At 43.6% G+C, this 14867-nt stretch overlaps 1 protein-coding gene across 2 annotated transcripts in view; it reads right to left on the minus strand.

The window, feature by feature from the left end:
- Positions 1 to 14867, minus strand: part of LOC139367030 (rho GTPase-activating protein 18-like) — a 53077-nt gene that overhangs the window by 8336 nt on the left and 29874 nt on the right. The window contains exons 1-8 of one of the 2 annotated variants that reach the window (XM_071104934.1): positions 12987 to 13196; positions 7870 to 8063; positions 7534 to 7754; positions 4202 to 4286; positions 3726 to 3913; positions 3275 to 3440; positions 2955 to 3046; positions 470 to 547 (exon numbers count right to left, since the gene is read on the minus strand). In XM_071104934.1, coding sequence (XP_070961035.1) covers positions 470 to 547; positions 2955 to 3046; positions 3275 to 3440; positions 3726 to 3913; positions 4202 to 4286; positions 7534 to 7754; positions 7870 to 8026 — 987 coding nt within the window. In that variant the 5' untranslated portion in view covers positions 8027 to 8063; positions 12987 to 13196. Of the gene's footprint in view, positions 1 to 469; positions 548 to 2954; positions 3047 to 3274; positions 3441 to 3725; positions 3914 to 4201; positions 4287 to 7533; positions 7755 to 7869; positions 8064 to 12986; positions 13197 to 14867 lie in introns of those variants that run through there. The other variant, XM_071104933.1, reaches the window with a different exon arrangement.

Raw genomic sequence — 14867 nt, forward strand, 5'->3', positions numbered from 1 at the left:
CAAAAATATACACATTATCTCCACAATGGTTCCTCCTGTGGTTAATCTCAACTCCACGGTCACCTTTGACCCCTCCATAAAAACAAATCACATCTCTAACCATCACCATGTGTGTTTGGGGAACCTAAATACCCACTAGCTTCCTCTAGTTGAGATGTCAAGTGTGTGTAGAGGAGTGACCTGCCATGGTACCTAACAAATCAAAATGGAGGGGAGTGGGGGGGTACATCCCCTCTTCAGTCTGCTTGATCTAATGATGAAAAGGAGGGTACCCAGTAGGATAATATAAGATGGGATCAAGTACAGCAATAAATCAAAGAACAAACATATCTTTCCCTTCAGTGAAATGTTTTTACAGTGGTAGACATAAGCTAGAGTTACACAGAACAAGATAGCTCTATGATTTGTGATTGACAGCTAAAGTATGAAAAGCTCCAGTTTTATTAGTGGAAAGGGGAGAGGGGCTTACCTTTACTCTGGATGCAGACCCTGGTACTCTGAGAATCCCCTCTGTTTGTAGTCCTGTCTGCTCCAGCTTGGACAAGAGCTGCAAACACAAGCATACACATTTTATAAACCACAAGTTTAACAAACCAAGAGGGATGTGAACTCGACTCTCACCTGAAAACAAAATCAACCAAATCTGACTGCATTCGTTTCCTCTTCCTGGTTTTCACAGACAGGGAAGTCCTTTTTGTGCAAACTTTTTTTTTTTTTTTACAAGGAGCTCTTCAAACCACTAACAAAACAGCATTCAATTCATATTTACAACTAGAGATAAAAGCGCCCACAGATTCGGTTGCTGGGCCTTGATGTTTGTTCTCCACCGCCAAACTTGTTTTGCTCTATTGAACATGATTCACACCTGGACTGGAGACTTCAGTCATCTCGTCTCTACAGAAAGATGTCAGCAACCTGAGGTTAACGCTATCAGACCCGCCATCTCACACACACCTGGTCCACTCCAGAAGAAAGACACAACCCTCCTGTTTCCTGCCTCTTAGTGACGACTGATCAATTTCCCTTGAAAGGTACCAACACTTGATCATTTTTGCAATATGACAGATATGAGAGAGTAAGGCAACCCAACAATTGTATTTTATGACAAGCTTTGGATCCCAAAGGCTAACTATCTGTTTACTAGACCACACAAAATCTGCATTCTGAAGCAATGGTTTGACCTTGTTCATCAAGTCCTCCTCCAGAAACCACTTTCCAGGTCTGCAAAAGATAAACCAACACTGATATATCAGTGAACAATTGTTTCAAAGAAAAGTCCTATAATTCCCTTCCAGAAGCCACTCATCTACCAAATCCATAAAACATCACCTTGATACCCAATACTCTGGTCATTTACTATACGTGGCCTGTAATTGTAGTCAGCCTAGACAGTCAATGTGACTTATTTTAGGCAAATTCTGCATAGACTGGAATTTGACTGCTGGTAACAGGGTTATTTGTGCCTTAATCCTCAGCTATGCCAAGGTTAGGTCCGTGCCACTGGCTGACTGACTGGCAGCTGCTGGGACTCTAAACAGTCAGATGTTATTTTCAGTACAGCTCCTTATATACAGTCCCAGATATATTTCTAACATATGTGAGCTATAATAGCTAACATATTCTATTACATCTAAGACATTTCAGCTTATCATTTCTTATTAAATTTGTAAACATTTCTAAAAACATAATTCAAATTTGACATTATGGGGCATTGTGTGTAGGCCAGTGACAATCTCAACTTAATCAATTTTAAATTCAGGCTGTAACACAACAAAATATGGAAAAAGTCAAGGGGTGTGAATACTTTCTGAAGTCACTGCATATAACATCCCAGGCATATTTCATATCAGAGATAACATATTCTATGATAGAAATGGACAATAACTAACATCCATCCCTAGCTGACATGACAACACAAATGAAAATAACAGTATATATAGCTTATAGTTCATCACTTGACTCTCCTCCCTCCCCTCTCCTCTCCTACTCAGTAGGTTTAAAAGGAGTATATGGTGGATGTCTGACATTTAGTCTCTTCGGAATGTCTTTGTGAGGATGTGTGAAAGCAACACTTAACAAGGCTGACTCTAGTACTGATAGTGAAACAGGAGAGGCTCTTGGAGGGAGCATTCTGTGTGTGGGCATCCCCTGACACATATTACGTTAACACAAAGCAGTGATGGCCAGCTGAGGAGGAGGAGTCAGGGAGTGATGTGATGGGTCCTGGGAAAGGGTTGCTTCAGTAGGAAAAGCATGATGGAAGGGATGAGGGTCAGTATACTACGGGTTAGAGGGGGAGAGTAGAGCTGGGACGATAAACCAAAAATGTATATCGATACGACAATATGGGGCGGCAGGGTAGCCTAGTGGTTAGAGCGTTGGACTAGTAACCGGAAGGTTGCGAGTTCAAACCCCCGAGCTGACAAGGTACAAATCTGTCGTTCTGCCCCTGAACAGGCAGTTAACCCACTGTTCCCAGGCCGTCATTGAAAATAAGAATTTGTTCTTAACTGACTTCCCTGGTTAAATAAAGGTAAAAAAAAAAATAAAAATAAAAAATAAATAAAAAAAATAAAAAAAAATATTGACCACGTACTCTGGACGTTTTCTGATATTGTTCATTACGATAAATAACCTATTGGGCCCTACTAGAGAAATGTGAAGTTTTAAATTAAATAAGTTTGTAATATGGGTGATTGTTAATAGGAAAACTGATAGGTACAACATTCAAAGTGTTAGTAGAAGTTTTAAGGGTAATATTTAATAGAAGTATAGGAGAACTGGCAACGCACAATAACCCCATATAATTTTCCATTGGGGAATAAGCAGGGATTTCCCCCCAGTATAATTTCTATAACTATATTCCTATAACCAGAGGGGAGAAACACTTGTGGTTTCAAAGTAGAAGTAAGGGGGGCTTTACCAATACAAATAGAACCAATCAGGTACAGTACCTTTCTGAAGACGAGAGGAACCTTGGACCCGGGGAATTTCTTCTGGTCGTTCTCCAGTAGAGTGGTCAGGGGAACTCCAAATATACCACTTTCTGTGGAGGGGAGGGAAAAAAGAGAGAGTTCAAAACCCCAATGACGTGTCTATGTAAAAATAGGATGTGAAACACCAAGGTTGTGTTCATTAGGGCACGCAACTGAAAATGTCTTAAAACATCTTGCAACATAAAACAAAATGGTTTATTTTCCAGGTAGTCCCGCCCTGTTTATGTGGGGTTTCTTTCGTTTGTTGCCTCATGAACATGACCCAGTTAAACACCCACCTCTGGCCTTGCTGCGTGCTGCTCGGTTGCGTTTGAGCTCAATGCCCAGGCAGTCGTAGAACGTGGTCAGTTCAATCAGAGAGATGTAGCCGATCTTCTTCATGTCCGCACAAGACAGATCTTGGATGTGGGTGAGGCCTAGTTTAGGCCTAGGCAGCTGAAATGTCTATACAAGACAGAAGACAAGACCATGGTCATGCATAAGAAAAAGTCTCGATCATCAACACATTTGATATATTCAAACAAGTTGCCAGAGGTCGGCCATTGGTTAACATGGATGCCTCCAGACCAGACCACACACAGCCACCTACAGCTGGGGTTCAAATCCCCGCTCTGACACTTTTTGTCCTGTACAATCCCTTCCATATGTCTGTCGCTCTCTCATTTTCTACTGCATTAATTTGTTTTTAAACGCCTTTTGGAGTTCCAAAAGGTCAGAGGTGAAACTCACTGGCAGGTCGGGGTCATCTCTGCGGATGCGTTGGCAGTCCTGGCAGTCCCCCTGGCGGTCCCTGCGGTGGGCAGTGACGCCCTCGGAGTAAGGCACTTCGAAAGACAGGGTGTCAGAGGTATCCTGAGAGGGAGGGCACTCTGAAACACGTCTCTCCACCGGGGAGAAGCTGGGAAAAGCAGGCCGCACTGGAACATACACACAGTCAGAATGATGGGCACATCACCAGTATATTCCCCTATGCAAAGACATCAGTCCAACCAACCAGATGGAAATTATCTATGTTGACAACTTGGTCACAGTCCAATGTGTTTTCCAATCACGCTGACACAATTAGGTTGAAATAGCATGGAAACAACATTGATTCAACCCACTGGAGTGGTAGCCTCACAGTCGGTTGCGTCAGCCGACCAAATCTAACCAAACTAATAGGGGACATTAAATGGTGGTAACATATTGAGAGACTATAGACTCACCTCTTGAAGACGTCCGGTGGATGCATCTGGAAGCCATATGTCCATTGGGTGACTTGGGGGACACAGGCGGTATGGGATCAACCAACTAAAAGGATAGGGGACATACATGATCATCATTTATGCTCATTTCGGTGTGTGTGGAGTTTGTTTCACAAAGTAAATATTATCAACAACTAAACATTAGCTTTTGAAGTGGGACGCATGAAAATATGAATCCTGCTTCAGCATTTGACAATGGTGAAATGAGTCAATTTTCTTTTAAACGATACCAGGCATTGCAGTGAACTGAATTAACACTATCATTGTGTTCAGCTGACCATCTCATCAGTCACAGATGTGTGAACAGCAATGAGGGATATGGCTGTTTCGTTCCAATGCACTTACTACCATATGGCTCTGCAGTACATTTGCTGACATTGGGGAGAGAGGAGAGTGGGTATCAATGGAACGCTCAACAGAGACAGCTGTTTTGTTTTGTTGTACACCTCCTAGTCAGCGAAAAGAGCATGGACCAAACCCCAGTCAGCAGCACTAGGATATAGAAATGTTGCCTTTATACTGTTTCATGTACATAAAATTGCATTTCACAAGTCTGAGAAAGAGCTTGAGTTCATAGTCACCAAAATACTAACATTTGCCTAAATACATTACGTATGAATTCAAATGGTAAGCAATTAAAATAACTACATTAGCTGTAATATTACACTCCACCAACCAAACACAAAAAGAGACGCCACCATCTTCCACTATCAGATTCCCGACAAAACTGGCCATGGTCTTTAATCCATCCTCATTTAGACTGAATGGCCTGTTAATGGATCCAGACTCCATGTCCTTGGGGCCTAAATCCATTTCCTTAATCATACAAAAAAATAAAAAATCAACTGTGGTCTGTGAAGCCTGCCAGTAAGACAGTATTCTAGCTGGAGTAGGGTGAAGGCTTTCTCTGTGCCCTGGAATCAGCTGTCATCCTAGCTGGAACTGAGGGGTGCGTATGACTCAGAATCCTGTGCCCCCTGCCAGATCTGTGACTCATCCTTGAGACTACTGCCACCGCCACACAGCAGTGCTGACAGGGGCACTTGTGGCACTCTTCGGCGTGGGCGCTTTATTAGTTACACCCCTCCCCATTCATTCATGCTGTAAATATCTTAATCTCGATCAAGACTTCATAGCCACAAAACAGCCTTTAATAGCCATAGCAGCTAGCTACTCAGGGTGGAGTCTGGATATTTGTTCCAAATTCCCATGACAACTCTGTGGGCTTGCTACCTGGTATACCACCAACCCTTCTATAGAACATTTTACAATGCTGCTATGCTATTTGATGTCCTTGGATCTAAAGCAGTGCATGCGGTACGCTGCTATCTGAAAACAGTATGGGACTTCCCCGTCACTCTTCTCTTGCCTGTTGCTCATCCAGATTGCAGCTAACAGTCAGTCAGGGGTCCAGTTCTATTTCCGAGAAAGAGGCAGCTATCTGCCGAGAGCTGCTTTATAGGGTTGGGCAAGCATGAGAACATTGTGTTTCCACTGTCCACCCCCTCTCATCTGATAATGGTTCTGGCCCATACCAACTGGGTTGGTGTTTAAATACTGGTTGGTAACACACCTGAGTGTCTGAAGCACGTCTACTGAAGCACGTCTCCTTACTCTAGCCAACTGGACAACTGGTGGCCCCCTTTGAAGGGCCTTGGATCCATCCCCCCCAAATAAAATGATATACAGTACCAGTCAAAAGTTTGGACACACCTACTCATTCAGGGCTTTTTTTATTTTTTACAATTTTCTACATTGTAGAATAATAGTGAAGACATCAAAACTATGAAAAAACACATATGGAATCATGTAGTAACCAAAAAAGTGTTTACAGTAGCAAGCCTTTGCCTTGACAGCTTTGCACAATCTTGGTATTCTCTCAACCAGCTTCACCTGGAATGCTTTTCCAACAGTCTTGAAGGAGTTCCCACATATGCTGAGCACTTGTTGTCTGCTTTTTCTTCACGCTGCAGTCCAAATCATCCCACACCATCTCAATTGGGTTGAGGTTGGGTGAATGTGGAGGCCAGTCAAGTTCTTCCACAATGACCTCGACAAACCATTTCATTTTATGCTGTAGTGTTAAGATTTCCCTTCACTGGAACTAAGGGGCCTAGCCCAAACCATGAAGAACAGCCCCAGACCATTATTCCTCCTCCAGTAAACTTTAAAGTTGGCACTATGCATTCGGGCAGGTAGCGTTCTCCTGGCATCCGCCAAACCCAGATTCGTCCGTCGGACTGCCAGATGGTGAAGCATAATTCATTAAGCTCCCGACGAACAGTTGTTGTGCTGACGTTGCTTCCAGAGACCGTTTGGAACTCGGTAGTGAGTGTTGCAACCGAGGACAGGCGATTTTTACACGCTACGCGCTTCAGCACTTGGCGGTCCCGTTCTGTGAGCTTGTGTGGCCTAGCACTTCACGGCTGAGCTGATGTTGCTCTTAGTTTCACTTCACAATAACAGCACTTACAGTTGACCGGGTCAGCTCTAGCCGGGCAGAAATTTGACAAACTGACTTGTTGGAAAGGCGGTATCCTATGACGGTGTCACGTTGAAAGTCACTGAGCTCTTCAGTAAGGCCAACCTACTGCCAATGTTTGTATATGGACATTGTATGGCTGTGTGCTCAAGTGGGCACATTTGCTTGACAGTTTTTGTGACAAAACCATCAGTCGAGTTGAAAATGCAATGGAAACCCATTTAACTTGCATTAGGCCTCAGTTATTTCTATGTGTACTACGTCATCACGTAAAGCCTTTTGTCCACAAAAAGTCAGTTTGATGGAAACACTCTGTTGGAAAATGTGCATATTGTTTTACGCAGATTCTTGAATTTTCACATGAAAATCTGTCGCAAATTGGATGGATACCTAGCTACTGATAGTCAGTCAATTAACCAAGTCAGCTAAAAAAAATGTATGTGGGTACGCTGACCCGCAAGTAACTGCGGCCCCTCATGATGAGATCAGATTTTTTTGTGGCCCGACCCCCATCCCTGACACACAGGATTTGGATATGTACTGAGGTTACAGAGGCTTGTCTGGCTCTGCCAGAGGATCAGTAGCACAAGTGAGATTACCAAAGTTTCTATATCTAATTGAATTTAGGCCATAGGGGCACCAAGGGGCAGAAGCACCAGTCATAGCCTATCAAGGGCCAGACATAAGACAGACTTCATGTCAACATGTTTCCTGTTAGGATTTCAAATCAGAAATATAGAGACCAACTCCATAAACACAACTACTGAGTGCTTAACTCAAAGCACCCTTGCTGTAAACCCAAAGCACCCACCAATGTATCTGGCGTGGAGAAGACGTCTTGGACGTGTCTGGCCGGTTGCTTGTTCCTCTTCCTCATGGTCAGGGTGTAGTTGTCCACACGCTTCTTCACCATGGCTGCCTGCGAGCGCGTCAGCGTGGAGAGCAGCGCCTCTGCAGGCCCCTCCCCCAACTCCCCCGACACCAATGTGGACAGCCCCGCCTCCTGCAGCCACGCCTCCTCAAGCTCAGCCTCTGGAATGTGGAGGAAGAATAATTTAGACAAATTAGTATATAGTATCGATCAAAATCTACCTCTATGGTTTTTCTGTTGCATGCCTGAATGAATACAACCCTGGTTGGTACAGACCATCCATGCTGCCCCTCTCCAGCAGGTCCTCGTGGCCCTGCTCGCCATCCTCCTCGATGTTCTTGACCTCGCTCCAGTAGTCCTCCATGGAGTCCTGTGACACCGGGCGCTCCAGCGAGCTGGGGGGAGAAGAGGGCCTAGCACCTCTGGAACTCATCCTGCCCAGTAGGCCTATCTCCTGGTACTGCACCTTCCTGGGGTGGGGAGGGAGATGAGGGGGAGGTCAGTTAGTCAATAGGCTGGTATTGGTGACCCATTTATACGGAACAAAGATATAAAATGCAACATACAACAATTTCAACGATTTTACTCAGTTATAGTTCATATAAGGAAATCAGTCAATTAAAATAAATTCATTAGGCCCTAATCTATGGATTTCACATGACTGGGCAGGGGCGCAGCCATGGGTGGGCCTGGGAGGGCATAGGCCCACCCACTTAGGAGCCAGGCACACCCACTGGGGAGCCAGACACACCCACTCGGGAGCCTGGCCCGCCAATCAGAATGAGTTTTTCCCCACAAAAGGGCTTTATTACAGACAGAAATACTCCTCAGTTTCATCAGCTGTACGGGTGGCTGGTCTCAGATTATACCACAGGTGAAGAAGCTGGATGTGGAGGTTCTGGGCTGGTGTGGTTACACGTGGTCTGCGGATGTGAGGCCGGTTGGAGGTACTGCCAAATTTTCTGAAAGGATGGCTTATGGTAGAGAAATTAACATTCAATACCCTGGCAACAGCTCTGCCCCCATCCTTGCCTTGTACAGCTGCTGCCTTGGCTAATGGGGATCCATAATAAATACAAATACAAACACAAGGTGCACCTGTGTAATGATCATGGTGTTTAATCAGCTTCTTGATATGCCACACCTGCCAGGTGGATGGATTATCTTGGCAAAGGAGAAATGCTCACTAGAACGAATGTAAACAAATTAGTTCCCAACACTTTAGAGATTAAATTGTGAATAAATTATTTTTTTATCCAGCGGTCTTTCACAGTTAAGCCAACTCTAAATAAAGGATGAATATGAATATGAACAAATAAATGTATGATTATGTCACACAGTTATGACATGTATGAATGCTTTATGAAGCCTTCCTAAGATGCACTTCAAACAAAGCGGTACCTACACCATCTTATAAGCACACTTGTCACAATGATCAATTATTTATTGTTTTTAATTGAACCTTTATTTAACTAGGCAAGTCAGTTCTTATTCTTATTTACAATGACGGCCGAGGAACAGTGGGTTAACTGCCTTGTTCAGGGGCAGAACGACAGATTGTTTACCTTGTTAGCTCGGGGATTCGATCCACCAACCTTTCAGTTACTGGCCCAAAGCTCTAACCACTAGGCTACCTGCCGTACAAGTCACTTGTCACAAGTCACAAGTCACTATCAAAATCAAAAGGAGAAATGCAAGTTGCGGATGGCGTTCCTATAGCCTGTGTATGAACACAAAACAGGGTGCCTGCATGTACGAGCATGCAGGCTGTGTGTGCACACGTGTGATCACTCCTTGACATAAACATCATATGGAATCCATTCGCAGGTCTGTCTGCTTCTAGTCACAGTCTGGTTCTCATTACAACCCCCTAATTATAGCATGGTCACATCACAGACCCTTTCATTTCAGAGGCAGAGTTATGAGTGGTCAGGAGAGCAGCACCTTGATGTGGCCTGTCGGCCCTGTTACCCGGAATAGCTGGTCCCCTGTCTGGTGGGGTCTGATCTGATGAGCCAGGACAATGCTGGGATAGGGGGTTCCTGGTCCAAATAATAATTGGGAAATGACTGTAGAAGAGTACTGAGGGCAGTGTCACACAGACAGCCAGTCAAACACACACGCACACACCCTTATCTCCACCTCCACAACTGGAGGAGGGACATGAATAGGAGGCGAGGAGGTTCAAGGGGTCTTCCCCAGGGCTCTCAGTTGTTTCCTACTATCTAGTCAGCATGGAAAACCTTCCCAATTTCATTAAAATATGTAAATTATATTTGTTACTTTGCTGCACAATGGACAATGTTGTTTGCAAGAACACAAGGGGCCACAAATACATCAGTGTTCAGGGAAAACTACCCATGCTTGTTTTGTACTCAAATATTGTGCGTGTGCGTGTGTTTGAGTGCGCCAGAAAGCTGGCCCTGGCCTCACTTAGGAAGATATTATTGATTAGAGTGGTGCTTGCTGGGGGTCCGGATGGAGCTTTCAGAGAGGAACTTTGTTTTAATGGGCTTTTGTTCCCCTGGGTGCCCCTTTACCTCACACACATGATGTTATCACATGAGATTTCAAGGAATAGCAAACACTGCTCGTTGAACATCTCATACTAAAATCATGGCCAATAATATGGAGTTGGTCCCCCCTTTGCTGTTAAAACAGCCTCCACTCTTCTGGGAAGACTTTCCACTAGATGTTGGAATATTGCTGCGGGGATTTGCTTCCATTCAGCCACAAGAGCTTTAGTGAAGTCGGGCACTGATTTCCGAAAGTGTTCGATGGGGTTGAAGTCAGGGCTCTGTGCAGGCCAGGCAAGTTCTTCCACACTGATCTCGACAAACCATTTCTGTATGGACCTTGCTTTGTGCATGAGGGAATTGTCATGCTGAAACAGGAAAAGGGTCTTCCCCATACTGTTGCCACAAAGTTGGAAGCACGGAATTGTCTAGAACGTCATTGTATGCTGGAGCATTAAGCCCAAACTATGAAAAACAGCCTCAGACCATTATTCGACCTCCATCAAACTTCACAGTTGGCACTATGCATTGGGACAGGTAGCGTTTTCCTGGCATCTGCCAAATCCAGATTCGTCTGTCAGACTGACAGATGTTGAAGTATGATACATCACTCCAGCGAACGCATTGCCACTGCTCCAGAGTCCAATTGGCCCGAGCTTTACACCACTTCAGCTGACGCTTGACTTTGTGCATGGTGAACTTAGGCTTGTGTGCGGCTGCTCAGCCATGGAAACCCATTTCATGAAGCTCCCGACGAACAATTCTTGTGCTGACGTTGCGTCGAGAGGCAGTGAGTGTTTCAACCAAAGGAAAGCACTCGGCGGTCCCGTTCTGTGAGCTTGTGTGGCCTACTACTTTGTAGCTGTACAAGCAGGGAAGAAATTTGACGGACTGACTTGATGGAAAGGTGGCATCCTATGACGTTGCCATGTTGAAAGTCACTGAACTCTTCAGTGGGCCATTCTACTGGCAATGTTTGTCTATGGAGATTGCATGGCTGTGTGCTCGGTTTTATACGGCTGAAATAGCCGAATCCACTCATTTGAAGGGGTGTCCACATACACTGCATGGCCAAAAGTATAGGCCTATGCTCTCCATTACAGGAAGAGTACTTAGTATGATGGTTGTAGAGCACACCAAGGCAAAGTATTAGCTAAGCAGCTAGAACACTGAGCCTCTATCACTACTGATATATTGTAGGCCTAATGACAGAGGTGTCCTCACGCAGATATCATACACATTTTAAAGAACACACACACAAACCATTTTGCTAGGATTCCATGTGAGCAGAATGAAATAAAATGCATTGGGAGTGTCAGGTGTAGGGCTGGTCTATTGACATGTAGAAATATGCTGTAGAAATATGTAGAAATATGCTGTAGAAATATGCTGTACTTGTTGAAGAGCAGGTTCAGATGCTATACCTCATCTGCACACTTTCCCCCCAATCAATGGGACGTGTGTGTGTGTGTGTGTATATATATATATATATATATATATATATATATATATGTGTGTGTGTGTGACTGAGTGTTCCTTGTTCATCCCTCATTTCAAAACAAGATCTATTCTTGATAAGCATCTGGCTTTATGAGGCACAGCCATACAGGCTGAAGGAAGGATTCAGATCTGTGATTGGCATCTACACAAGGCCTCTGTTCACCCTCCAATGCCTTCTGATGGCGAGCCATTTACACCCATCAGTGGACGGCACCACAACAAATCTTCACCCTACACTGCCTGTGAACATCAGGGTATTTTATCTAGCTAGATCACCTGCTATGATGCTGGCAAGTAAGGTAATATAAAAAGGTCAGGACCTGTCTCAGAGTAGCAGTGTTGATCTAGGATAAGGGCCTCTGACTCCTCTCTGTCCATTAATCTTATGAGCTTAAAGATAAAAAAAATAATTAAAAAACTGATTCTAGATCAGCACTCATACTCTGAGACACTTTGTGAATATAGGGCCATGTTATTTTTCTAGAACAGAATGATTATTTGAGTACTCAATTTTCAACACTTATGCCTTGAGGGGGAAAATCTAAAGTCAATAGTAGACACACTACAAAGTCACATTGGTTGATCCACAGAGTGGTTCATCTCCAGTCTTCAAAACATCAATAAACACATCTGGTTAAAGCCCATAATTAAAGAAGCCTTATAATGCACAAATAGAGAAGTGTGAGATCAGTAAAGGTATGTATGACAGAGACACACAGTTCTTGGCAGCCATTTCCCTTTAGGTCATGTGAAGGAGGTTTTGTAAAGAAATTCAAGTTCAAGTAACCTAAAGAAATTCAAGTTCATGAGTAAGAGTTTTGGACAGAGATATTCCTAACTAAGGTGCAAGTAATGTACTGTAGGGAGAGGATGACTGGGTGGTAGCCTAGTAGTTAAGCGATTGGGCCAGTAACCTAAAGGTTGCTGGTTCGAATCCCTGAGCTGACTAAGTGAAATATGTCCATGCCTTGAGCAAGGCACTTAACTCTAATTGCTCTGGATAAGAGCATCTGCTAAAATGACTGAACAATGTGGCTACAGTTCCACTACTGTCAATTCAGAGACATTGAATTTAGAACAACCCCTTCAGGTGGGAAGATATAATAAATAAATAAAAATTGCTCTGAAATATCTCTGCCCCTGACAAAAATCAAACATTCATACAAATACCAAAACGCAAGATAAGAAGTCGTAATCTAAAACCACTGGTTATAAACCAAAGTAACGAATGTTCAATGGAAATACCTTAGTGAATACAATAAGTAACCATTAACACCTCATACAGTCCATGTTAATGTTCCACTTCACAACAATTAATAGAACACACACACACACACACACAACGAGTGTATTTCAGAGGAGGAAAGGGCAGATTACCTTTCAGTTCTTCATCCAGCTGAAGAGAAGAGCGAGTGAACTCTAGAGATGTGAGAGAGAGGTGCCTGCATCTTGTATATAAACACAGCTGTTTGAAGCCAGTCAGAGAGAGAGAGACACACAACTCAATCTCAGAATATCCTCCAATGGACTGAGAGTCTTTGTGGAACACAAGCTCATCTCTTTCTCGCCCTCCAGCCGTCACACTCCCCCTCTGCGGGAGGCACAAGTTCAGTGTCCAGCCTTCTCCCCTCCTCCTCCTCCAGTCTCTTTCTAATCCTCCTCCTCTTTTTCACCCTTTCCCTTCTCCCTTCCCCCTGTACTGCTCCCTTTCGACACATTCACTGGTTACCATTCCTCTTCTCTGCTTTCATCTTTATAGGTCATTACATGTCCACCGTGTTAACACCTCTCCCTCTCTTTTTGATGAGAGAGAGAGCAAGAGAAAATGGCAGTTGTGCTACATTTAAGAAAACCTAACCCAAAATGAGTCTAATTAGGAATAGCACTCACAATACTACTGTCATTTATTTATAAGATCCCTATAAATACACTAATTAGTTTGTACAGTTTGACTACTCATACTACAAATGCAGAGCACACTTAAATGAGAAAAATCAGGGAAAACCAAAAACTTCAATTACATTAACATTGTTACACTCAGATGTCTTTTCATAAGTAAATAACTTGCAAAAAGCTCTGCTCTAAACAATAATTTCATTTAAATATCTTCAAAATGTTTTGAAAAACATCCCTCTGGGATGAGTTTCTGTAGAGAAATGTGGTTCAGAAATACTGACGCTACAAAGTCATTCAAATCAGAGAGAATATTTCTTTAACGACCAAAGCGGAAATTTCAGCTCCAGGAAATCATATTGGAGCATATGCCCCCCAACATTATATGTAGGTCAACGGTGACGAAAAGACTAAACTGGAAACATGTGGAGCTGGTCTGGGCTTGACGGAGAGAAAGCAGAGAGTAGAGAGCAGACAGAAAGAGAGAGAGAGGGCACGAAGGTCTGTAATCGGAGTAGAAAGCTCAGGGACCCTCCAATCATCACCTAATTCCTCAAAGAATGTTAACACCAGGGCCAAAGAGCCAAGTCTGCATTCCAACAACAATACCCCCAAAAAGCAAAACCATGTACATGTGTTTGGCCTCACTCACTGCAGATTTAAACATGTCAGACCAACAACACTGCTCTCCTGCCTAGCCAATGTCCTTGTCCCACTGCTGAAAGGTGAAGTATTGGAAGTGTGCCATCAAAATCTGCCAGAGCTACTTTGGAGTCTCCCTCTCTCTTCTTCCTAAATTGATAATCAGCTAAAACCTTTTTCCATCTCCCTTATTGATTAAATTGTCCATACACTTTTAGGATAGATGAAATCAAAAGCACGTGCGTGCCAAATTGCTGACGTTAGGTCATGTGTCTAAAATGTAGACTGATTGTTTATTTCCTCTTAACTTTAAAGCTGTGCAAATAACATCAACACGTGTTGGTCTTAAATCAGTTTAGAGGTTGAAACTAAAAGCCTACTTTTCCTTAATTAGTCCTCTGGCTGCTAGGGGCTAAAACATCTGGCTTTCTAGAAATAAACTCATAGGTCTGGTACACATGGTCCAACTCAGCTTATCCTACATCTACCAGTTTTGTAGGATAACGCTTAAACCCAACCAACAACAACTGCTATCAATAATTTACTCAACCAGCTATAGGCCTTCTCTGTCTATTTTTTCAACAGTCCCTTTGGTGACATAAAGACACAGGGACTGTCCATTTCCAACACACCTGGTCAGAGTGGGGCGCCCCCACCTCAGCAGCAGATGCAAACAAGAGGCCCTTGTTACTGGCTAGTGAAGAGCAAGAGCCTTAGGGCCAA

This window comes from Oncorhynchus clarkii, chromosome 15 (genome assembly GCF_045791955.1).
Source record: "Oncorhynchus clarkii lewisi isolate Uvic-CL-2024 chromosome 15, UVic_Ocla_1.0, whole genome shotgun sequence".
NCBI classification, from domain to species: domain Eukaryota; kingdom Metazoa; phylum Chordata; class Actinopteri; order Salmoniformes; family Salmonidae; genus Oncorhynchus; species Oncorhynchus clarkii.